Genomic DNA, 25,200 nt, shown 5'->3' with positions numbered 1-25,200 from the left:
ATACTTTGTTTTATTTTTCTGTATCTCTCTTTATAGCACTTATTTTCAATAAGAAACAGGCCACCTATATAGTCATGTGTGAACTGATTGTGTTGCAATGGTGGTGTTTAGAATACCAACACTGTCCTCCAGTGGCCATATGGACAATTACACTCTTTGTATGAAATGTTCCACTTGAAAATATTTCACAGCCATTTATTGGATCCCATTTAAAACATGAAATATTATGTCAATGCAAAGGGTACAACTTTGCAAAGACTGTTGAATGACAATTTGTTCCACAGGCACTGAGATTACATTGTCCTTCCCTGGACACTAAGAATATATTGGATAATGTACATTAACAATCTCTTCCTTAATGGGTAATTGTTAGTCATTGAGCATTTTTATATTACATTACAATTATATTACTTGAAATAAGGCATTTTGTGTATATCATGCATTCCACATTTCTATGTTAAACATTTTCCGTTCTCTATTGGCTTTATAGTTTAGATTAAAGTAGACGTGATGTGAAATAGTATTCTCCATTTTAGCATCAACTATGGAACACATTTTCCCTTTTCAACAAATATAATTTAATGTGAGTGAAACGACACACATTTACAACAAAAGTATGTCTCCCATTGACTCCTGGGATAATCTACAATATCCAACGAAGCACTTCATTGCAAGCGTCATTTGGTTGAGAAATTGTTGTTGTTCTCAGAACTTCCATTGAGCTTCGTTGATATAGCAACACGTCGAACATCCGATGTAAACATAGATCCATCTTACTTTACTAATATTCCCTCTTCAGCAATTTTTTGGGTTACCGCGTAACTAATTATGTACAATCAAAACATGGCAACAAAAAAGGCAGGTTTCTATGCAGCATTATCCATCAATGTATAATAATAATTTAGTGATGATCAAGAATGTCTTGGTAAATTAACTCCCTGGTTAAATCCAAAATGCGAATCAAGGTGTATCTCTCCATCTCTGAATGCTAGCTCACAGTGGATTTCCTCCTGGACTCCTGCATTTTCTTTCCAAAGTTCATAGCCAGGGTCGATACCGCAAAAGAGGACAGGATGACGATGGAGCTCCCGACAAAGTGGGATGAGGCTCCTCTAGGGATGACTCTCAAAGCCATCCTTTGGAAAGAGTCTTTTTCAGAGGCTGTGACAGTCACTGTCTGAGTCACACGTCCCATGGTTATGGCTCTGTAGGACAACGCCTGTGTGACAAGAATCTGAAGACAAAATCCACAAGCCGAGACACCGAAGAGTCCTTGACAGCTGAAGCGTCCGTTCAGTAAATCAAGAGTTTTATCTAAAATTATACTCCAGAAAGTAGACCTGCAGCGTCTGCTGCTGGTGATGTCTGGATCTCTCTGACCAGACACATGTAGTCCATGTGGTGTGATCTGTTCTGTTCTTTCTAATCTTGGCCAGGGGCTGTCTCTCGCTCTAGTTTCTTATATAACGTCCCCAAGGACTCATCAAATCCCCCAAAGTAGACCAGTGTCCTGCTATGTCAGTGGGGTTGTAAACAACCAGGAGAGGGCTAATCTGGGATCTTCTTCAGTCAAAGACTGCTGCTTTTAATGCTATTAGATCACCCTCTCATTGTCCCACAGAGGCTGAATGAGGATGATCAGGGGATAGGGACCTTATAGGTGGTCCACAAACACATCATAATCAATAGATTATACTCAACCACATAAACCATAGAACCATAGAGTCCCTATTCTGGGGGCAAACATTATGTGAAAATAGCTGATCTACAAGCTCAACGCGTCGTAACACGATGTGTGGTGAGCTTGTATATTGGCTATTTTCAGTGAATTATTTTGTGTAGAGGGAAGGAAATTAGGGGCCTAGTATACATCCCTGGGGTACTCTGGTCAACTAAGTATATAGGATTTAAGTGGTTAAGGAAACATAGCATGCAGTCAGTCATGAGTGACACACACATCAGAATGTGTTTCCCTCTGTGATTGCTGTGGAACAGAATCTTGGATAGAAACTTGGAATTAAAGAATACTATAATTGCGTTATCCATTTAAACCATCTATACTTAGTTGACTGGAGTCCACCAGGGGTCTATACTAGGCCCCCTACAACCCATTTCCTCTCCACACTAAATATCTTTGCCGAAAAATGCTCACAATGTGCCACTAGCTTGGAGATATTCTATTTTCACCGAATGTTCCACACAGTATAGCGATGCTTGGGTTCATGTGGTTGAACTGATAAGTTGAGTTTCAGTGTCGAGGTGCACATGTTTGTGTTTGATTATGCACTAATGGACTAAATGTATCATCAAAATGAGTACGTCAGCCCTTTTGTTTCATTTTTCAATGAGTGTAGTATGACTGCACATATTGTTATTGAGGATAACTACTTAAACCCTCTATACTTTGTAAACTTGACCCGAGTTGGCTCTGCACTTGGTCTCCTTTTTTCCCCTCTACACCAAATCTCTTTGCCGAAAATAGCCGATCTACGAGCTCACAACGCATTGTGAGCTTGTAGATCTGCTATTGCCTCTGGATGTTCCCCCAAAATAGGAATGCTATCTAATTCATTATACAGTATGTTTGGACTTAGTCAGCTATGACCAGCACCTTCCACTTGGATGGCCATGTGGATGTATTTATGGAATTGAACAGGCAGGGACTGGTTTCCATTCATGCCCATGTAGAATAAAAGCAGCAGACCTAACACAGTGAGAGTAGCACTATAGGACAATACGTGCTGAGTTTCATACATTATCTGTCTCCCATGGGCAGAGAAAGGAGAAGGAAGCTATATTTTAAAGATTCAAATTGTAAACCTCACCCTGCCCAGCCTGAAAACCCAGGATAACAAGCAGGATAATTGCACATTGCATGCATTTTCTGATTCAAAGTCAATTGCTCTGCCATAGAACAAAGCAAACAACTGGTGCTCAAAGCTCAAACATTCTGTGAATCCACACTATATTCAATGTCTTATACTGTAACTGTCTACTATAAACTATGCATTAGTTCTGGCCTTAAACTCTCATGACATCAAGGTCTACAGTTGTATCTAGTTTCTGACGTTGGAGGAGAGATGTTCATGCATACAGTAGATATTGCTTTGTAAGATCATGATGGGGAGGGGGGGGGGACACATGGGAATTAAGTCTGTCTTTAATATATTTATTTGCCCGATTGAGGACGGCGTACCTGCACCAGGAATAAAGTGGTGACATGGTTAAGTGGTGACCTGGTGACTATGGAGTACCAAGTCTCTAATCCTCATGGTAGAAGCTGTAGATAGCCCCAGTTAATTTTCACGCTGTCTCTCATAATTGCACTAATAGGATTGTGCTGCTTATTTTCCACTGCTGACATCAGAGCATGGAGGGCTGTTCATGAATGGAAGTGTCACATCACAGTTGGAACTAGTCAGAGGAATTCGCCAAATGTCCTTGAAATAAATGCAGAGAAGGAGATGGTGGATTGGTTTGTTCTTATTTGACTTGACCTCTGCTTTCTTGAGTCAGGTCTTTGCTCTCACATATTGTTCTAACCATCCATCACCTTGTTCCTTAATTTGACCCAGTGAAAGAGATGAGTCCTGTTATGTTGGCCTTCAGCCTATAAACATAGGCCTGTGTGCGTAACAGCCTCAGTGAAGGAGAGGTAACACAAGGCTAATGCTGGTAACTTTTAATCACTTTTAACCTGGCATCCCTATAGTGAAATTAGCCAAGCGGCTATTTGTGCCGCACAACACCATTGTACAGTAAATGATAAAATAGGTCTTAATTGGTTAGATGGGAGAAGCATAGCTCTGGTCCATAGCGTTAGAAGGAGAGAACTCCTTCTAATGCTATGGACCAGAGATAGGAGAAGCACTGTCAATGTGTGGATCACTGACAGTGACAGTAAAACAAACATGTAGGATGTTCTCTGTGTGTCTCTAATGACTGGCAATGTTGACCATTGTAGTATACACACAAGTCCCTCAATTTTCCAGCCCTCCATGTGATCTACATAGAATACTTGTAGCAGGCAGATGCTAAGTAGGCTATGTTATACAGTATATAGTTACAGTATAGATCATAGATGCCAGGTTTGTTGTGTAGCCTATTTTGTTCTTGTGTTGATGCTCACTTCTCTTACCATGTACTTGAAAGCTGAACTGGATAAAGTGTCTTCTAAATGCCATGCAACATTTAAATGGTAAATTGATGTGATAGGCTGAAACGAGGCCTAATGTGCTGAAATTGCCTAAGAAGTTCCAAAAATGGAAGGGATGATCGATGCCTCCTATTTATAACAAAACAATAACATAAGTAAAACTGATTCCATTCTGTTGCTGAGTATCAGATAATAGATAATCTGCAGTGTCTTGACAAAAGTATCAGATGGCAAATCATCTTTCTAATTGACCTTTCAAGACTTTATTAATTTCCATGCATAAGCCTTAACTTGGCATTTAAAATGTTGCACTCGCAGGTTTATGAACATAGCTCTTTTCTGAGTTGAATATTCTTTTAGTATTTAACTGTAGAATTTGACCTTTTCCCATTATTTATTTATTTAATATGCAATATCTTTTCACCTGGCTATTATACGTTTCATCATGTATGTAAGCTACATACATGTAGTGTGTCAGATGAGTGATGCCAATGTGTCTTCACTCTAAATTACACAATCAGGACTAAAAGTTAGGTTTTTAGCTGCATCTGTTGACTTTTGATGAACAAACTAAGCCATATTAGCCAGTCTCCTCTGTGGTGTGAAGATTAACTGATCTCAGTGTCATGCTTTTTCAGGAGTGTTGACATGTCTTGACTGACATCAAGTCATGACTGTCATTACTTGTCCTCCGCAGATGGTGGCTTAGTTTCATTGTAATAACAAAACTTCACCACCAGGTGTCCCTACAGTCCCATAACCAGTGATGTTCTTTTTTTAATCCTTACAAAATAAATAATATCACAGTTTGGAATGTGGCCTAGATTTTACTCTGCTGCTTGTATCCAGCACAGGGATCAAATGAGGACATAAATACGTCAGTGTCCTGCAGAATGTGTACAATTGTCATCAGAGAGCATAGATCGAGCATGATTGAGGTTGAAACATGTGCTAGCATGCTGCAGTCGCAGCTAAAGCTGAGAAATTAGCACATTTTCTTCACATCTTTATTTGGGTTATGAAGGTGACCACCATGACAGTCACATTAATCAAGCCTTACATACCTTTTTCATATTATTAATGTGCACCACCAATATGCATTTAATATGCATTCAGTCATTAGTGAAAACATAGACAGTGCTTTTAGAAAAAGAGAAGCGTAAATCACTGTCCAGGCCACATGATAACCTAAACTTCATTATAACTTTAATGACTGGTTTTGCTCTGGGAACCACATTTTATGTTGACCATGAAGTCAGGATCAAATGGGATACATAACTCAATAGTCTTCCATTAGAGTTGTCCTGTGTTGTGACCCTGAACGATCATATTACAAGCCATTTTGTGGATCTGACCCAAAGGTTGAGAAACACAGACTTTAAAAGCAGCACGCTGGTCTCAGATGAGAGCTCATATTCCAAGATGTTTTATGAATGCATACTCTGAGGTTTTAGTATGATAAATGTTGGTGGAAATATGTTTGCATAAAACAGACAGCAAGGGCTGGAAAAGCCAATCCTTACAATGAAGATGAATAGGGCCTCCTATGTAGAACCCCCCTCTGTTCTTCACCTCTAGTTAGTGTTATATAGACAGTTTATATATAATATATGCATATATATGTATATAGAGTATACGTATATGATGGGCCACTGAGACTAGCCATGGTCTGGTGTTTTATTCAGAGGTGCTTCTCCTCCTGGAACAGGCTTTTAGCACAGCTGTAGTCTGTGACCCACTTCTACACAGGATAAGAAACGGGGGGGAGGTGGTGGGTGGAGAGGAGGAGAAAGGGAGGTGAAGGGGTTGTGTCAACTCAGAGTACGCTCCAGGAAGTAGAGTTGCGAGAGAGGAAAGGGTCTGTGCATGAATAAGTCAGAGGTGTGAGGGCATGGAGGAACAAATGGAGGAGGCCAGGCAAGTTGGTGGGTAAGGTTTAGGAGAAAGTTGATGACGCTCTCTGATGTAACCTGAAGGATGGACAAACAACATGGAATATGCATGTAAAAATAAGAAGCAACGAGGGTACTTTATTAGTCAGAAATGTAAACGGCACATGGTACAGTAGACATTAAACACAAAAAGTCCTGGGGACATGTATTCAGTTCATCAAAAAAACATCCCCATACATTTTTGGGGCAAACTTTCTGAGAAAATAGCAGATTTAAGCTAGATTTTTTCAGCAAACAAATCTGGTGTTGAGGTAAAAAAAAAGAAGGACAAAGTATAAGGTTAAGTGGTTAAATGGCCTTAAGTCACCTGCTACCAAGGAGAGAACCATTTTGGGTGGAATTATTGGAGGAGGTGGAGAGGAAAGAGAACTGAGATAAGATGGGTGATTTTAAGAGAAGTGATAGAAGACAGAAATAAGGAAAACAGTGAGTGAGTGGTATGCCTTTGTAAGCCTACTAGAGGTTCGGGCTGCTACGCGGCCCTCACATAATAGCCTGGCCCTCACATCTAGTAGCCTAGAATATAGCCTATATACTATTATTATGGGGCGAGGATTTAAAATGTCTGTCCCGCGTGTGTCCAAATTACACCGCACTAGCCGGTAAGGCCGCGCCCCTTGAACCCAAACACGCCCCCACGGCCATCTTGAGTGACGGCGATGCGTCCAAACACGCCCCCACGGCCGTCCTGAGTGTTTGCTATGAGAACATAGGCTAACGCAGTTGTATATCAAGGCGATGACGCGACGTATTTATTATATTTATACTTATATTACATAAACGCCTCGCCTTTTAAAACACCCTTCTGTTTGCTGCTGCCTTTCATAGTTATTTCCCCCCTTTCTCATCTGGCCGATTTTCCAATGAATTAAAGTTTAATCTTAAGTAATTGTGCTGCTTTTTAGTCTCGCTAAATTGTAGGATAATAATAAGTAGGTCTATATGCCACCCAACGTAATAATAAAATGTAGAATGGACCTATATAACGCCCCCATCTTTCTAATTAATTAACATGCCTCATCATCTTTCTGCTATTGCAGCTATTGCTGAGTTAAAAAATAATAATAGATAGGCTTATAGAGAACTAAACATAGATAGGCTTAAAGAGAGCTTCCCCTATTTGTAGAATCACTTCTACAAATCGAAAAAGAATAAAAACATACATGCAGTTGGGTAGGTCAGGTGGTTATACTGTATACAGAAGCCTATGAAGACATTAGAGATGACATAGCTCTTGTATGACATAGGCTTACATGGTCTATCAGGGCACTTAGAATAGATGTCACAAATTTGCGTGTATATTCAACATCTCCACAGACTGCGAAGGTTTTGCCTGACGTTAACTCCCAGTCTCCCCTGGTACATCCTTGGAAAGGTATGACATCACTTTTAGGGGCTCAGAAACAGGCCATTAGAGAAGACTCTTTTGGCAAACAATACATTCCCATTTTAATACCCCACCCCCTCCATGTAATGAACAAAAAACATGTAATATTAATGTGCCTCCATAAATTATTTAATATTAATAAGGAGAACAGTGCTGCATTTGCTGGAGTCAACGTCAAACAACCTGATAACTAGGTCATTTTCCCAAACTCCATTTTTATTTTATTTTTTTCAGACTTGTTTATAGAGAGACAAGAAATTGAGGGCTGGGATGCCTGGCGGCTCATCCAGTGCACAGATCATATGCGCCTAGTAAGTGCGAGGACCCAGGTTTGAATCCGACCCTCTGTCTTGTCTCACACCTCTCTCCTCTCTCTCTCAGCCCTTTGGTTTCCTGTGTTTCTACATTCTCTTGTCTGAAATAAAGCTTAACAAATGGCAACAATACATCTAAAAACTAAAGAAAAAAGTAGGGCGGGGGTGACTCACTGAAACACTGGTCTCCGAGTTTCTCTGTATGAAATGTGACGTGCTGGACCCCATGTTCCCACTCACCCCAGCATCCACCTCTTCACCAAACTGCCATCTGGAAGACAATGCAGGTCCCTGGTAAACACCTCACCTCTACAGCTTATTTCCTGCAGCTATCCAGCTCCTCAACAATAACACCTAGGCTCAAGGCTTAGCCTACCCCTCTCTCCACCAACCCCTCCCGCCACAATACTGCTGAACTATATTTTGCCCTAAAATTGTGCATTTTTCATATATTAAAAGCATCAGTGTTAATTTAACTCAGAGAGTGTATAAATGTAACCAAATGGACCCGTATTTTGAGTTACAAATGGAAGGTGCGATTTCAATCAATCAATTTCAATCAATCAATTATAACACTGAGGATTTTACAGTGTGTTTTTACTTCCTTCTCACACGTTTGCAAATTGACATTGTAATTTGCCCATCGTTATTTATCTTGTAAATTGTTATTATTGTCTTACTGTATGTTTCATATTCTTGCATCTTGAAAAAAACAGTTCCTGGTATTCCTACAATAAAGTGGTTCAGAGTTCTGGATGTTGCAGCCTTGCTACATCAATGTTATAACATTCCCAAAATGCCTTTATTTTCTAACCATCACTAACTTCAATGCCCATATAGCATACCGTAGGCCTACATATGCATCACTATCTTTACTAATTGTTGCCTATTACAGATAGGCCTATACCATTTGTAACATATTCTATCACTGCTTCTTATAACATTTTCTAATCAAGTTGTACTTGTGCTGATTGTGTGAGATCTTGAGTGATAATGTATAAGTAGGGAGAAGGAAGACGACAGACAAATTAGATGTGTTTTGTGTGTGTGTACACACAAGGCAGCGTGCGCGTGTGTGCGTGTGCGTGTGCGTGTGCGTGTGCGTGCGCGCGTGTGTGTGTGTGTGTGTGTGTGTGTGTGTGTGTGTGTGGGTGGGTGGTTGTGAGAGAGCCAGAGGAGTGGCAGCAGCTCTGGTCGAACCAAGACCAATCTATCAGCAGTAAATCCCAGGGTGAGAGGGTCCCAGGCTGCCAGACCAGTCTTCTCAGAGAGACAGAGAGCATTAAGGCAATGATGTTAAAAGCCTCTAAGTCTCTGCCTCTGTCCTATAAACCTGGAATTGGACCAGCTGCACCCCCCCTCCCCTCCCCCCGGACTCCTTTTGAGTGGGTGGTGTTTGCGTTGGTGCGCGCCCAAGCCAACACAAGCATCTCGCTACAGATTGATCCATCCTGCCACCCACCTTTGGCCGGCCTCTCTCTCTCTCTCTCTCTCTCTCTCTCTCTAGTTTGTGAGAATGTTTAACAGTGAAATGTAATCCTGACAATGACACAACTTATGAACATAGTGGTGGACTTTGCCTTTTGTTAATGTTGCCATAACAGTCAAGTGTGTATTTCACAGAACTTCCACAATAAGTCAATGATCACTTCCCCACAGGCCAATTTAGATGACAAGAGAAGGGATGTTACCTGTGATTACTAGCCTACATACAGTATTCAGTCATTCTTGATCCTTTATAAAGGACTTTTTTATTAGTACTTTTTATTAATACTTATTAGAAAAGTGAGGGGACACCTCACAACTTTTTTTTATATAGCAACCCTCAATGACTGGGTCAAGAATGAATGAGGTCATCTAATCTCTCTCCAACCCATGAACAGTGGCTGAGTATTGCTGTTGTATTCTTGACTATTGTCACATTTGTTAAAATAAAAACATAAGAAACATAAGAAATCCGAGACATGGAAAGGTTAACTCAGATTACAAGGTGAACAATTTACCAAGTGGGCATAATTTAGCACATAGGGATCTGAATGTAAATTCACATAGGTAATATTTATTTGTACTTTATTACAATGTATTTCTTTTCATCTCTAATTCTGTAATTTCTGTATCTATTGCCTTATCCCATTTGTTTATTGATATTTTCCCCTTAGTAGGCTATAGCTGTCTAGCTTGTTAGACAATGTAGGCATGTTCTGTTTCAGAAATTAAAAATAGGCTACTGTCTGTACTCTTTTTAAAAACAATAAGTTGGGAGAAAAATAGGTCATATCTGCAGAGAGTTGGCTAAAAGATATTTCTCTTGTTGCACCTGGCTTGATTTTCAGTAGCTAGGTGAGTGTTTAGCAGGGACATGGCCTGGGGTCAGAACCTGTTATGCCCACCCTATTTTATACTTTCAAAAGTTTTTTAATACATTTTATATATATTTTTTATGTTTTATGTTCGCCTATAATGACATGCACAACATAGGGACGCCAGGTTGAAAGTGGTTAAATGACATGGCATTGAATGAATGCCACGCATGACAGAATGTAGAATAGCCTATGTGTGGTGCTGAAAGGCAAAATGTTGACTAATTTAGTGCAATTCAATTAATGTGTATAATTTAAATGAAGGAGCAGCAGACCATCACCACTTGTTATGTTGTAAATCCACGTCGTAATTAAATCCACATAGACCCAAAGCATGACCAGCCAGGCATGTAACATAATCTGAAAGGAACATCTCGATGTGCATTTATTGTGAAGACTGTGGTCGTTGAGGGGTTAAACATCGTTTGATTGTGTTCAGTAGGAAGTAGACATGATGGTTGGAGCTGGAGCTGGAGATACGCGTGTAATATTACACACCGCGACATGAAAACATTACGCCGTAGTGAAAAACAACAGCTCTCCTACAAACCACGAGAAGCGGAGACATTTCTGCTGCAGAAGACGGAAAACGCTAAGAAGAGAATATGTTTTCAGCACCAAACGTATGTCGCTTTTACCATAGGGACGGAGTAGCCTGTTATTATTACTGAAACGATACAACCCTGTCGCATTCAAATCTATTGATCTCGTTCGTGTCTTATGTTATGGCTTTGGAGATGCGTGTAGCCTTTGTAATTGTCCTAGTGTATTATTATGTTTATATACATGCACCATCGTTGCTTGGCTTAGTCCATAGATTGTGTAGATTGCATGAATGTTGTGATTTGTAATGATATGATATCAAACCTGCCTGCCGTGCCTGGACTCTTAGCATAAGGATTATTATATTGTTGCCTAATGCTTTACACCTGCTCTGGCATGAAATTATATTGGTAAAGGATGCCAATTAAGGGTATAATTGCCATCCTATTGGTAAAGGGTGCCAATTAAGGGTATAATTGCCATCCCCGGCTTGGTGCTGCACGGACGGCAATTTTGATTGATTGATTGATTGATTAAATACTTTATTAACAGTTTGCAAAAAAGTACAGTGGTACAGATTTATACAAAAGGATGCTAAAAGGATTAAAAAGCCCAGGGCTTTGAGGTCCTCCAGTGTATGAGGTGCATTTAGTATTAAAATAGCCATTGTTATTATATTTACATGTTATAATGTGCCACTGGTAACTGGGCCGAGAGAAAATAACGTCGTCAAACTTTTTGATCGCAGCTCTGGTGTGACAAACTTTTGGACTGTGAGATTGTAGTCAGCTCTACTCACTGGGGGTTCCTCTCTCTGCATCTCTGTTCTGTTCCAGCAGCAGCACTATGCATTCAGAGCACGCTGCTCCCACCAGGCGGGGGGTGCTTATTCAGCAGTTCCCACAGTGATAGTAGCCTAGTCAGTATAGTAGTCTCCAATATACTCTGCTGCCTGTCAGCCGGTCGGGCAGAATGGGATCCTGGCTGCCATCACAGTGAAAGCCAGTGGAGAGACGTTTGTCAGCGCAGAGCCACGCGGGGACGCCCATGTCACTTGGAAACCACATCAGGGCCACCAAAGTAAACTCCAACCGTGTTAAGAGCCTGCTGCCATGGATGACTCCGGAATAATTCGACGGCGGAGGCTACAGGTGAGAACACTTATGGATCATTTCTAGAGGTGGAGTTTCGTATATTATAGGCTATTATTGAGTGAGGGATGAAACTACTTTTCGCCGTTTCTAATAGAAATCACAGTTTGTGTCAGCCAAAGGGCTGCTACAGTACCTACCCTTTATAACCATTTATATTTTGTATTATACATTTATAAACTATCAGGAATGTATCCAAGACTTGAAACAACAAGTTATATGCAATCTGGACGTTATTGCGAGTTGGCTATACAGCAACTAAGCCCACATATGAGGGCGGTGCAGAGAAATGAATAGGACGAATTACTATGACATTCTAAAATGTAAATGGGGTTTATAAAAAAAAATAGCAATAGTTTGTGTGGTTGAATGCACATGCTGAATCTTTATCCTTGATTTTTTTAATACACACACACACACACACACACACACACACACACACACACACACACACACACACACACACACACACACACACACACACACACACACACACACACACACAGTCACACACACATACACTCAATGTACAACATATGATGCACTCTACCTACTTGACAGTCTCATGCACCCACAGAGGAAGCAGATATAATCATTTGTAAGTCCACTGACGCCCGTGGTTTTAGTCGGATGCAGAGTGCATATGAGTTTAATTGCTTTTAGTTGGATGCAAAGTGCATGCGTTGAGTTTGTGCACGTCTGTGTGTCTGTCAGTCGGCTGTCGGCATGTGTGTTCACAAGTGAAATGTGTGTATGCAGTCACAATGATGCTTATACGAACATGTGCACCAACCCCGTCACCCCTCTCCATTTCCACTGAGGTGGTCGATATCCATATCTCAGACTGAGGAGATCTAATGCTGAAGATGTGGCCCATTAGTAGGTCTAATGGTGGACAAACTGTCCTGGGTCCCCTCAGGGAGGAAGACCAACCACCAGCAGTCGGGTCAGGGTGGGCTGAAAGGGCCTAGGGGCTGGAGGGGGGGGGGGGGGGTTGCAGCCCAGCCTGGAGGCAGGCAGCAGCTGTGGGCTACATACTAGACCCCATTTAAGTGGCTATTAGAATATCTGCATCCTTTTTACTGCACAGATCCACTTTCACACTAGAGACATTTGAAGAGTGGGAGGAAATAATTAATGTTAATAGGTTTTATGTCATTGTGGGGGAGTACAATGCTTATGTTCACTGTGTGTGTAATCAAGTTAAAACGTTTTAGCCAGCCTAGTAGATGTGAGTCTGTATGTGCAGTTGTGTATACTCGCAATCGTGTTCGATGTCAGTGTCAATTCAATTCAATTCAAAGGGCTTTATTGGCATGAGAAAACATACGTTTACATTGCCAAAGCAGAAAGCATAATACAACAATACAGCAATACAATCAAAACAAAAAATATGTACATTTGAACGTCAGAATCTTCGATAGGTCAATTTCTATGTACCAAGATCACTGGGTGCAGGTATAGTGCCGGAATATACACAATGATTAGTCTTTAGGGTGGTTGTGTTCCGTTTGATATCCTTTTCCTATCACAGCAACTCACTCAGTGTCAGTGTCACTTTTACCTCTTTCTAGTCTGAGCCATTCTGTCATGATCACCTTCAGCAGTTATCTCTTCTCTGTTATGTCTGTCTGTCTGTCTGTCTGTCTGTCTGTCTGTCTGTCTGTCTGTCTGTCTGTCTGTCTGTCTGTCTGTCTGTCTGTCTGTCTGTCTGTCTGTGACAGCATGGCATTTGGTATTTGAGCTGTCATCCTCACTATAACTCTGTCAGACTCTTGAGCTACTGTATGAAAGCTTGAGTCTGACTTGATTGACTGTGTCTACTCTGCTTCTACTCTTCTTCCTCTAAGCTTAAGCCTGTATTTGTATGCTTTGTCGACAAAGCGCCATGTGACAAAATAACATATTTTCCAACTAGAAAAAAATGGTTTTGTTTTCAGTTTAAAATATATATTTCTGTTGAGCAACACACTTTTGTCGCCAAAGCATGAATCAAGTTTCAGTTAACTGAGCTCATGAGGGAATTACAGCCTCCAACTGTGATCATTTAAATCTTTCTTTCTTTCTGTCTTTCTTTCTTTCTTTAGTTTTTCAAATTTAAACTCAAATTGTTCATGGTCTGTTGCATTTTGTTGTGACAAGTGTGTACTTCATGTAGCAACACACTTATTTGTAGCATGTCTATGCCGTGCATTTGTAAAACTTTAAATGCATTTTTCTTTTGAAGAGAGCATTTGAGATGACATTTTTTTAAAATCAACATACAATAATCCCCTGGTACCATACACTACAGTACGTAGTCCCATGTGCCCAATTACTGTACCCACACGCTTGCCTTACATATGTTATCATAACTCATGATGTCTCTCAGCTGAAGAAGAATCAAGTTATATTAATACAACCTGTGTATGTCCACACACACACACACACACACACACACACACACACACACACACACGCACACACACACACACACACACACACACACACACACACACACACACACACACACACACACACACACACACACACACACACACACACACACACACACACACTAGCATCTCTACTATTTTGCTCTGGGCAGTATGCCCATTTTCAGTAAGTGGTAGTGAAAGTGTGTGATCAGTCCAGGAGGAGCGTCTCACTTTGCCAAGTACTGTCATTCACTCACTGCTTTCTTTCAACATTTCTGTAGTGGAGCAGTGAATGCTATATTTAACAGATCTGACTCAAACGAGGGACACAGTTGACAAATGAAGCTCGTTATTTTTGAGGATTCACCGTGTATTCACTCTGCTGATTTGCTCAGGACAGAAACCCAATAAAGGCTACAACTCAATAACTAACTTCTTGACAGAGATATAACATGAAAACACCCCATACATTTTTGGTCTAAGTCATCAACATTGAATTCAAGGAATTATGTTAAACCTGATAGCAGATTATTACACCTACAAATATTATTGACATTTTCGGTGCAGAATCAGAATAAGCTTTACTGTCACATCACAGATTTACTGTAGTAAAAAAGTGGGTGAAATTCGTTATTTTGCAAGTTCTAACGTTTTGTTATTTCCATAGAAAAAAAGAAAGGGAAGAAGAAGGGGGGGGGGGAAGAGGGAAGAGATATCAATCAAAGAAAACAAACAAATGATCTACATCTCAATCATCATCACTTATGACCCACTAGAAAGTATGTGGTGGTGTCTGTATCTGCAGAAACCCTTCCCTCTGCCTGTATTTTCTTATTTTACTTTGTTCGGGCCTTTGGGCAGTTAGGCAATAACAGATCTACAAGCTCAGCTTGCAAATCTGTTATTTTCACAGAATGTTTGCCTTTTTTCACCAAAAGTTTCTCTTTTTGACTATGACAGGGGTTTGAACTATATTTTGTGTGTGACATTTTCAAACATTTGAGGGATGCCAGGGTTAATGTGGTTAATGCTAAAGGAGCCCTTTATGCAAATTGCCTTTGTTTTCTCCTTGTGTAATAATAAGCCAAGAAAGTCATGGAAAGAAACAAAAATGCCTCAGGTCACGTCCACTTCCCTGGCTCACAGAGTTTAGTTGTACAGTGTGTTCATTTGTTTGGAATGGCCTTGTCATTTCATGAAGGAATGGGCACTGTGGAGCATAGGAATGATTTGTACACACTGGCAGTTGCAAATAATGGCACAGAGCATGTGAATAACAGAATGAGTGTTCCAAGGAAGTGTGTGTGTGTGTGTGTGTGTGTGTGTGTGTGTGTGTGTGTGTGTGTGTGTGTGTGTGTGTGTGTGTGTGTGTGTGTGTGTGTGTGTGTGTGTGCGTGCGTGCGTGCGTGTGTGTGTGTGTGGTGTGTTCTGTTGTGTTGTATAGAAAAGTGTGTGCGTGCGTGCGTGCGTGCGTGCGTGCGTGTGAGAGAAAGGGTGATGCGTTAAACATTACCTACATCCAACATTACCTGCTCAGCCATTCTCCCATAGATGGATATTGTCATAGTGTGTACGCCTGTGTGTACTCATGCACATATTTGTGTGTGTGTGTGTGTGTGTGTGTGTGTGTGTGTGTGTGTGTGTGTGTGTGTGTGTGATTTGTAGACAGAGCAGGAAACCTGTGAATGTGATGGGCTTTTTATCAGTAATCTGAAGGACAGGAAATGGTTTTCACAGTTTGCCATCATTGAGAGGCACACACAGGCACAACTCCAGCAAAACAGAAGAGGACCATCCATTAAATAACCATTATTCAGGCATTGCTATTGCTCTGTTGTTTACTTTCTATCACCTCACCCACAATCATTTCACATTATGATGTAGTTGCTTGACATATATGTCATGGTACATACAGCGACAGTTATTTTCCACGTCAAATACTTCTATGATTTGTCACCTTTGACAGTTAAATAATTCACGGCCTGTTTGGAATGAGGTATCACCTGAGGAACATTGTGTAAATAACTAAATCAAGCAGTTCATTTAAAGGTTTGCTTAGTGCCAATAAAGAAATCCCAGACTCTCTTAATACAATAACAATTACCATCTCCTTTCATGACTGTGCTATGCAGTATGTAACTATATGCTGTGAGTTACACTGTTGTTCCACTCTTTTAACCACTTCCACCCTGGTGTCGCAACATTTAAAACATTCTAAAATGTTCACAATGAAAAAAAGCAGATCTAAAACTTCACAACGCATCACATCGCGATGTATTGTGCACTTGTTGATCGGCGAAGTATAACATTGGTGCTTAAGTGGTTTTCAAGCTGAAACATGAACTGTAATAGTTGCACATATGCAGTATGTAGGTACAATGGCCCCGATTCATAAAGGGATTTACGGCCATATTTTGTACGTACCGGCATTTAGGACAAATCCTACACCAGCAGTCGGATTCATAAACGTTTTTTGGTCTGCGTTTTGTGCGTCAGGTGCGCACGTTCTCAGGTCAGCCCCGAGGCTGTCTTACCAGGGCTGAAATGTGCGTATGTCTTTAGAATGCTTTATTCTTCATGCCAAAATCAATTACAACAGTGGCAAACCTCAAATAAAATATATATGTGCCCAACATTTGTCAACACATATATATAAAAAATTAAAAATAAATGTCAAACGATGTATTGCTTGTAGCCTATGCATAATATAGACATGATGTAGATTCCACCGCTTTTTATTTATTTTCTAGGCTATGAGTCGCATTTAGAGCTGAATTATTAGGTCCCCCTCAGTGTTTGCCAGCGGGCCATCTCAGACAAAGTGTCATGTAATAATGAAAATAGGCTATCATGCCTTAATGAAACTGCGAAGGGACTGACTTGCATCAGTGTCCGTGCCGCGGTATTAATTTGTAAAGCTACTGTAGGCTACTGTAGATTGATCACATGAACGCCACACACAACAGCCTAATACATATTACCATCTGATGAGGAAACTAAAGTGGATGAAAGCTGTGTCCAGAAGATCCATTCCCCATTCCGACGTAGGACAGTGATATCCAAAATTAACTAATTTAATCAATAAGCTCTGGTCCATAATCGGATAAGAAGCGTTCCACTTGTATGCCCTGGATTTATTTTCAACATCATCTTTTTACCTCGGTAAAGGTGCGCAATGTTCATTAGAAAAGGCTTATATATCCTTTCCACGTTTTATTAGCCTTTTATTTGGTAATGGGGTTAAACCTTGTAAACTTCTTTATTCTCATTACACATGAGAGCATTTATTACGTGATCCGCTTCCAGACAGAACAGTAAGTTGTCAAGGCGATGCGAAGCCGCATCTGTTATCTTTAGACGAGGCGGAGTTCAACTTCAGACTTGCACCAGCGTTGCCAGATGTTGTGAGAGAAATAAGCAACCAGGTCTAGGAAAACAAGCCCAAAAGAAGCAACTGGCACTTAGGCCATTATAAGCACTTTAATTAAACCGTTGTGAGCTTGTAGATCTGCTATATTAAAAAAAAATCTTGTAATAAAATGTGGAATATATGGAAGATTTTTTAAACATTCTAACAACACAAATCTGCCTCCAGCTGGCACAAAACATTTTCAGATGGGGCTTATAGGGATAAATTAGCCTACATATTAACTTGGGGGTCCATGACATAAAAATATTTGAGAACCACCGGTTAAAACAATTGAACAATTGTGAAGCAAGCCCAAATAACCAACTACACTTTAGAAACAAGCCCAAAAAACCGCACCCCACAGCTACCAATATTTATAATCAACTTTACAGAAAAATAAGCCCAAATTCGCTTATAATAAGCGGACATGGCAACACTGTTTAGCCCGGTTCAGCACGGTGACGTTGAAGTTGGATGCTGTTGGATGCAGCCTTCCAGAGTAATCATCACACCTGGTCATACGCACTGGTTGTACGCACGTCTCTGTGATATACGAACCCCTTTGGGAATTGCACGTCCGTTTGTGACTACCTGCCAATGCTACAATAATCAAGATATTTCAAACATCCTCCCTTCTTCATGGCGTAGTTTTCCCTTTTTATTAGAAAACTAATGCCAGATTTTTGGGGCCGCTTCCGATCCCGATGTTGGAGAGTCCTAGCCCAGCAATTTCTGGTGTTTTGACCATAACAATTGTGACCAATTTGGGAAACGTAGATTCTATTAAAGTTTCTATTTGAGAACATTTAAAGGGACTACACCATGAAAAGTTTTTGGTCTCCCCTACCTCTCTTCTATCCCCAAAAATACCCCAGTTTGAACACTCAGGCTTTCACAGCAAATCTGGGGTTTTCTGTAAATTAGTCTCAAAACAGGCCAAACTGATTCTCACCCTGACGTGACGTCACGTCAGGGTACAATCCCTCCCGTTTTTTTACTTTTTCCACACAGAACCAGGAGATAACATGCATACAAACTGGCTCAATAGCGCCCGTGCCAAACAGGACAATGTGGTATTGCAGGTGAAAGTGCTTTATAAGCCAGAGAGAAGTTAGTTGGAATGAGTATATCTGAGGCTTGATTTAGGCTCAAACCTTTTGAAAAACGTTTGAGGGACATAAACAATATGATATTAAATATTATTATTATTTTTTAAATTCATGGTGTAGGTCCTTTACTTTATATAAGCAAAAAAATTAAATAAACAAATAATGTTTTCATATTTATCTAACCACGTAAAAAATGGATAGATTTGCCCATAATGACATGCCTAAGTCGATAAAAGAAAACAGGAAACATTGGCTGCATAATTGTAGATACCGATGTCATAAAAAAAAATCTAATAATCTCCATTATTTCAGCCAGACAGATATCGGCCAGGCTGTACTTTTTATACCAGGCAGTTTTCATGTACAGTAGAAAGAAACCTTTCAGCATGGGGATTTCAGGTAGCCTGGCTCCACCCCCTGATTCGCTAGCCTCGCATTCAGGGTCTGGTGACGCTGTCGAAGGCGGGGTTTTCTCGGTTGAAAATCTGTACACCGAATCGGGATCGGGATAATCCAGTATGAACCAATCGCCAAAGAGGCCAACTTTGGCCACGCCCCCATCTCAGAAAACGGCTGCACTGAGAGGGCTTTCAGACTGAATAATGGAGTGAAACGAAATGAAAATTCAGGCTGAGTGTCAGGCTAGATTTCAGGATCTTTGTCTAAGAAAATCTGGCCATGTATTAGAATGTCCTATATTTAAAAAGTGCAATAGGGCATAGCAGTGGCGGCCACTTTCTGGTTCCATCGTTCCAGACCCCATTCATTTTTACCATAGAGATTTCCACAAATATTTATATCAATTATTTTAAGCCTAGAATCAAGCCATCCAGGATCCTGGTGATTTATGACCATAAAATGTTTGATTCTGTGCAATTTTCTTTTTGAAAACCGCAAAACAAAGGGTATTTATTAAATATACTATATCATATGATTAAATATTCCCAATTTTTGTTTTACAGAATCAAAAGCTTTATGGTCATGATTCACCAGGATCCTGGATGGCTTGATTCTAGGCTTAAATTAATTTATATAAATATTTTTGGAAATCTCTATGGGGAAAATGAATGATGGAACCAGAAAATGGCCGCCACTGCTATGCCCTATTGCATTGTAAGAAATGCTGAAATGACTGCACAGTTACATGGAAACAACACATATTCCATCATTCTGCTGGGCAGAGAGAGAGTGAGAGGCAGCAGGTGTTGGGGTCTTATTCCATTAGTCACCTCCTACACCCCCGTAACACGGGCGCGCGCGCACACACACACACACACACACACACACACACACACACACACACACACACACACACACACACACACACACACACACACACACACACACACACATCGGGCACACACATATGTTTCCTTTGAGTCACTCTAGCTGAGATCACTTCCCCTTGATGATCACGGTGATGAATGATTGATTGATGTTGGATGATGTCACCTCCATTGAGAAAAGCTGTCCTCTCTGGTCTGAACAAGCAGGTCTGAGGTCATTGAACTGTTCTGTGAGTTGTGATGTAGACAGACATAAACACATTATGTATTAATCTTAATGAATATTTTCCAACTTAGTACTATACAGCCTTTCTTTTATTTTTGGCATTATTTAAAGCACCACTGCTCACCACTTTACTCGACTTTAACTTTGAGCCTCATTGGAAAACATTTTATGTCCCAGAAAACATAATTTCAAACATAAGTAGCATTCACAATCACTTTTACTTAATTTCAGAGAAATCAATTCGCACAATGATAAACTTTGCACCCATTAACCACTTTTTGTCTATAGTAAGCTAATGGCATGCCCAAAATCAGGATGGATGTCAGGGTTAAATTCCTCATTAGAATAATGGTGATGTTTTTTGGCAATGGTCTTTCCAAAGCTAGTCTATCACAATATGATTTATATTGATATGTCTTGTTGGTTTGCCACTGCTGACTTGGCCCTCCACAATGTTCCTGACAGTGTTCCAAATGAAAACGTGGTGAACCTGGCCAAGGACTTTGTTTTTAGTTTGTTTGGAGACGGCAGCACCAACTGTCAAGTCATGTTATGTCAGCTTTGTTTCGATGTCATAATGCTTGTTTACCTCCACTGAAATACAAAGAGAGAGAGAGAGAGAGAGATGACAAGAAAGTAAAATAGAGATGGAATTCAGTACTGCAAGCCTTATCTGCAAAATCCAATTATATGCTTTCTTTCATCAGATTGTTCCTCCATTGTTTTGTTTTGTTTTCATCACCTAACCCTGCCGTGTTTGTTTACTCTCTTGCTTTCCTTTCAGTCTGCAGCCATGTTCTTGTATGATAAAACCCTGAGTACACCAAAACAAATGACAGCAGTTGGACTTTCAAAAATAACTTCTTAAGTGCCTATGGACAGGCTGACTATAGAAACCAGTGGTAACCCAATCTTACCTGAGACCATGTTAAGGGGTATCAAATAGGGAATTGATGCGCAACAAGCACAATAATTGTTTGTGAGATCAATCCCAATGGATCTTAATTATATTAGACTCCTTGCTGCTTTGGCCCAATATCATAAACTTGACAGAAGCCATTTTAAATTCACTTTGGCTCCACTCAGCTTCAATGCATCCTGGGGTAAAGTAAAGTTGTCTGAGAGCTTGCAAGAGACGTGTTCCCATGATGTCCCTCAATTTTAACCCGATCCATTAGGGGTTAACAGCAAAAGTAGCTTACAATAAAAAAAATTTTTATTTAGTATATAGAGAATAAAAGAAGATGACATTTCATCTAAATGTTTTATTTTTTGATTGTATGTGCCCTATAATGTAAATATTTTGCATCAGAAACTATGAGTGTGCTGCGGCTGTTTCTTGTTCTTGATTTTATTATTTGCTGTTGTTGGTCGGCACCTCAATATGAAAATATGCATCTCTTTGAACTGTGCTTAACTGCAGAAGCAATCATGAATGAACATCATTCCCATTGCTTGTCAAAACACATCATATACGTTTTTCAGATGTCTGCACAATTTCTTCAAGGCACTATTTGGGGTTCCCATAAAAACTCAGCTTGCTCCAATAGCGGCAATGAATAATTTCCATTGACATTAACAGAATTCATTGAACCAGTTTCAGTCTTTCACTCAATCACTGCTATTCTCAGTCTTCTTTAATGAAGCGGTGAAAGTAGGCCAATGTGGTTGTGCTACTAATTGATTTAGAATTATCTTTAGCACAAGCTTGTTTTCACAGCAACAAATTGTTGCTGTGAAAACTGTCGGCTGGAAACCTCATATGTCCCAAACTATTCCATTTTATATTATTATTATTTTAAATTTAAATAGTGAAATTAGCCGATCTACAACGCGTGTCACGTTGTGCGCTTGTAGATCTGCTATTTTCACTACTTTTGTGTGACATTCTTGTATGATGAAGAATGGCATTCATTTACGAAAAAACATAGAAATAAATAAATATGGATATACAAGGTTTTTGCCCGACAGCAACCAAATGCTGAGTTACAGTCACTGCACGCACATTCTGGCAATACATCAGTTAAAAGAAATCTATTCATGCAAATAGACAATCTGTCTTGAGAGATGACTGTATGCCCAACACAAAGAAAATGTAGTGAATTGTCACAAAACGGATTCTATCTGTAAGAAATGTGTAATGTGAAAAACTGATCTAATCTGTCTGGGTTCCCCTTTTTCCCTTTATCTGTCTCCCCTTCTCTTTCTCCTCAGAAGGATCTGCCCCTACCCCGCAAAAGTAGTAGGTGAGTTCACATTTTATATAATCTGTGTGTGTGTGTGTGTGCGTGTGTGTGTGTGTGTTTCAGTTGTAAAGTGTGTACAAGTATAGCTGTCTTAGGATAAGAGACAAAATTAACGTACACATTTATTTTGGTATTCATGTGGGATCTCGGCATTATTTTCACTTAAACCTACTTTGTTGACCGGGGTCCCCTAGGGGTCTATATTTGGACCCCTCTTTTTTTCCCTCTACACCAAGTTTCTTTGCCGAAAATAGCCGATCTACTAGCTCACAACGTGTCGCAACGCAGCATGTTGTGAGCTTGCATTATCTGCTATTTTCACCGAATGTTTGTCTATTTTTTCACGGAATGTTTGCCTATTATGACTAGATTGGGACTGGGCCTCTAGGGTTCATGTGGTTAAGATGTAACATGGCAACATGAGCCCTCGAGTATGTAGCCACTGAATCTCAGCCAGCGGTTGTTGGCGTGGACAGGCTTAAAGACCCATTAAATCCAGTTGTCAGTATTTAGCTATACCCTATAAGTGCAAAACATCTACTCAAAGCTTCTTTCAAGTCTCAAGTCTTGTTATTGTCATTTCTTTAATTATATACCAAGCAATGAGACAATAGAACTGAGTAAAGAATATACTAAAAGCGGCTTCACAATTACAACAGCCTCTGTCTTGATAAATGTAATTTACTTTCGCAGCCATGCTTCGATTGACAGGTTGACAGCTTAACACAAATACAATCTCGCCAGTCTGTTGTTGACACGAAAACGGGTGGGATGAAAAAAATGCAACCAATCATTTTTAACTGCATTGCTGATGTGAAGACTTTCCCCTGATTCAAGCCTGGTATGAAGCAATGAAAGTGAAGCTGAGGTTTGGTCAAACGATTTTTCAGAAATATTTTTGCTAACTGTCATTTTCAATCCCCCTGCAAGTTCACTGTCCAAATACCACATAACCATGTGTGAAACACCACAATCACATTTGCAGATGGAATAAGCTTTTAATGTGTCTCAGTACAGCATGCAAACGTTTTTGAAATTGCCTTGCGCTGTCTCTGTCCATGGTGCTGAACAGCAGCGGTTATGTTTTTCTCTTGCTTCTTTCTTTCTTTCATTCTGCAAGATTGTTTACAAGCAGTATCATTTATTTGAAATAGCTTTTTTTGTTCTTACTTATTCATAGCGCTAGATTTGAAAGAAATGTGTTTCTCCTGATCGTTGATGCAAACAGTTTATTTAGTAATCAGGCTGAATTCAGGTGCCTTTGAGCGTACTGGGAGGTGAAATCCTTCACAAAATACTCACAGATGCTGCTGTCATCTTTGAGTGTTGCAATTTTCTCCCAGAAATTGCTGTAGATGTCCACAGCCATGCTGGGTTATTCTATTTGTAGCTTGCTTCCCTGCTTTCACACTGTGTGTGAACTGAATGCCAACCACTATTTCCATGATATTTCCCCAATCCCATATCATTTAAAGCCTTATTGTTGCACAGAAGGCCCTGGTATTGTGTTCAGGGTAATTTGAAGTGAAGAATTAGCATAATCCCTCTAAATAGACTGAGGTATTGGTATTTTGTTGGCAATAACCATATGTATGTGCCTGCCCTGAGCAAGAGGAGAGAGAAAGAGGGGGAGAGGGGTGGGGGTGGAGAGAAAATAAAATTCATGTGCTTTCGTGCCCGTGTGTGTACAGTAGCTGCTAGGGCTACAGAATTTGTTGGAAATAATAGAAAATCATGATTTTATGTTTCACAATTATTTGATTGTGAAATTATCAAAATATCTTGCTTCATCTCCTCACCAGGACGAAGGCGTTAATGACAAGAACACTGTACAACCCATCTCTCCATCCATCAGACTCCATCCGTCAGACTCCATCCATCAAATCACAGAGCCCATTACATACCATTTGACCAAAGACATGGCACAACAAAGACATTAAGAAAATTATAAACAAACATCTTTTTACAGCACAAATCACAATTAAAATATTAAGCAAAATAATCTGGATTATTATCACTTTAACGATAATCAAAGAAATTAAGAAAACTGTAAACAAACATATTTTTACACCAAAAATCCTCATTAATCATTATTAAGAAATAGGATCATCTGGATTATCACTTTAGCCATAATCGTGCAGCCCTAGCTGCCCAGTCATCAGTTTGTCTGATGACAAACTGCTTGCTAATATATTGTGATATATTTTCAAACATAAAAAAAACTACAAGTTGTCAACGTGTCACATCGCAATGAGTTGTGAGTTTGTAGATATCAATATAATATGGATATATTGCCCAGCCCTACATGTGTGTGTGTATTCTGGTGTGCATATGGTGTGGGTGCACACGTCTAGAGAGGACTGTCCCCTAGTGTGTTCTGTCCATGACCTTGGTCCTGTACCTCAGAGCAGCAGATGTCCCAGGCGGACAGTCTGTATGGGAGGGGCTGCTCGCAGCCTTCTGTCGGCTCTGTTACACATAGTCTACAGCGCAGTGGTGGAAGAAGTACCCAGATTTGGGACTTAAGTAAAAGTAGCAATACCACAACATTAAAAAACTCTGTTACAAGTAAAAGGCCTGTATTCAAAAGTTTATCTTGAGCAAAATTACTAGATTATTAGCATCAAAATATACTAGATTGATC

The 25,200-nt window shown here is 40.1% G+C and overlaps 1 protein-coding gene across 2 annotated transcripts in view; it reads left to right on the top strand.

The window, feature by feature from the left end:
• The first annotated feature begins 10,675 nt into the window (after window positions 1-10,675).
• The window catches only part of mast1a (microtubule associated serine/threonine kinase 1a), an 84,403-nt gene continuing 69,878 nt past the window's right edge, over window positions 10,676-25,200 (top strand). Inside the window, exons 1-3 of one of the 2 annotated variants that reach the window (XM_080451724.1) lie at window positions 10,676-10,792; window positions 11,552-11,863; window positions 22,528-22,556. In XM_080451724.1, coding sequence (XP_080307850.1) covers window positions 11,825-11,863; window positions 22,528-22,556 — 68 coding nt within the window. In that variant the 5' untranslated portion in view covers window positions 10,676-10,792; window positions 11,552-11,824. Of the gene's footprint in view, window positions 10,793-11,551; window positions 11,864-22,524; window positions 22,557-25,200 lie in introns of both variants that reach the window. The other variant, XM_080451723.1, reaches the window with a different exon arrangement.

This window comes from Gymnoscopelus braueri, assembly GCF_963280865.1.
Source record: "Gymnoscopelus braueri genome assembly, chromosome: 2".
In the NCBI taxonomy this organism is placed as follows: Eukaryota; Metazoa; Chordata; class Actinopteri; order Myctophiformes; family Myctophidae; genus Gymnoscopelus; species Gymnoscopelus braueri.
Note: the sequence above shows the minus strand (reverse complement) of the source record. Positions and strands in the feature narration are given on the sequence as shown.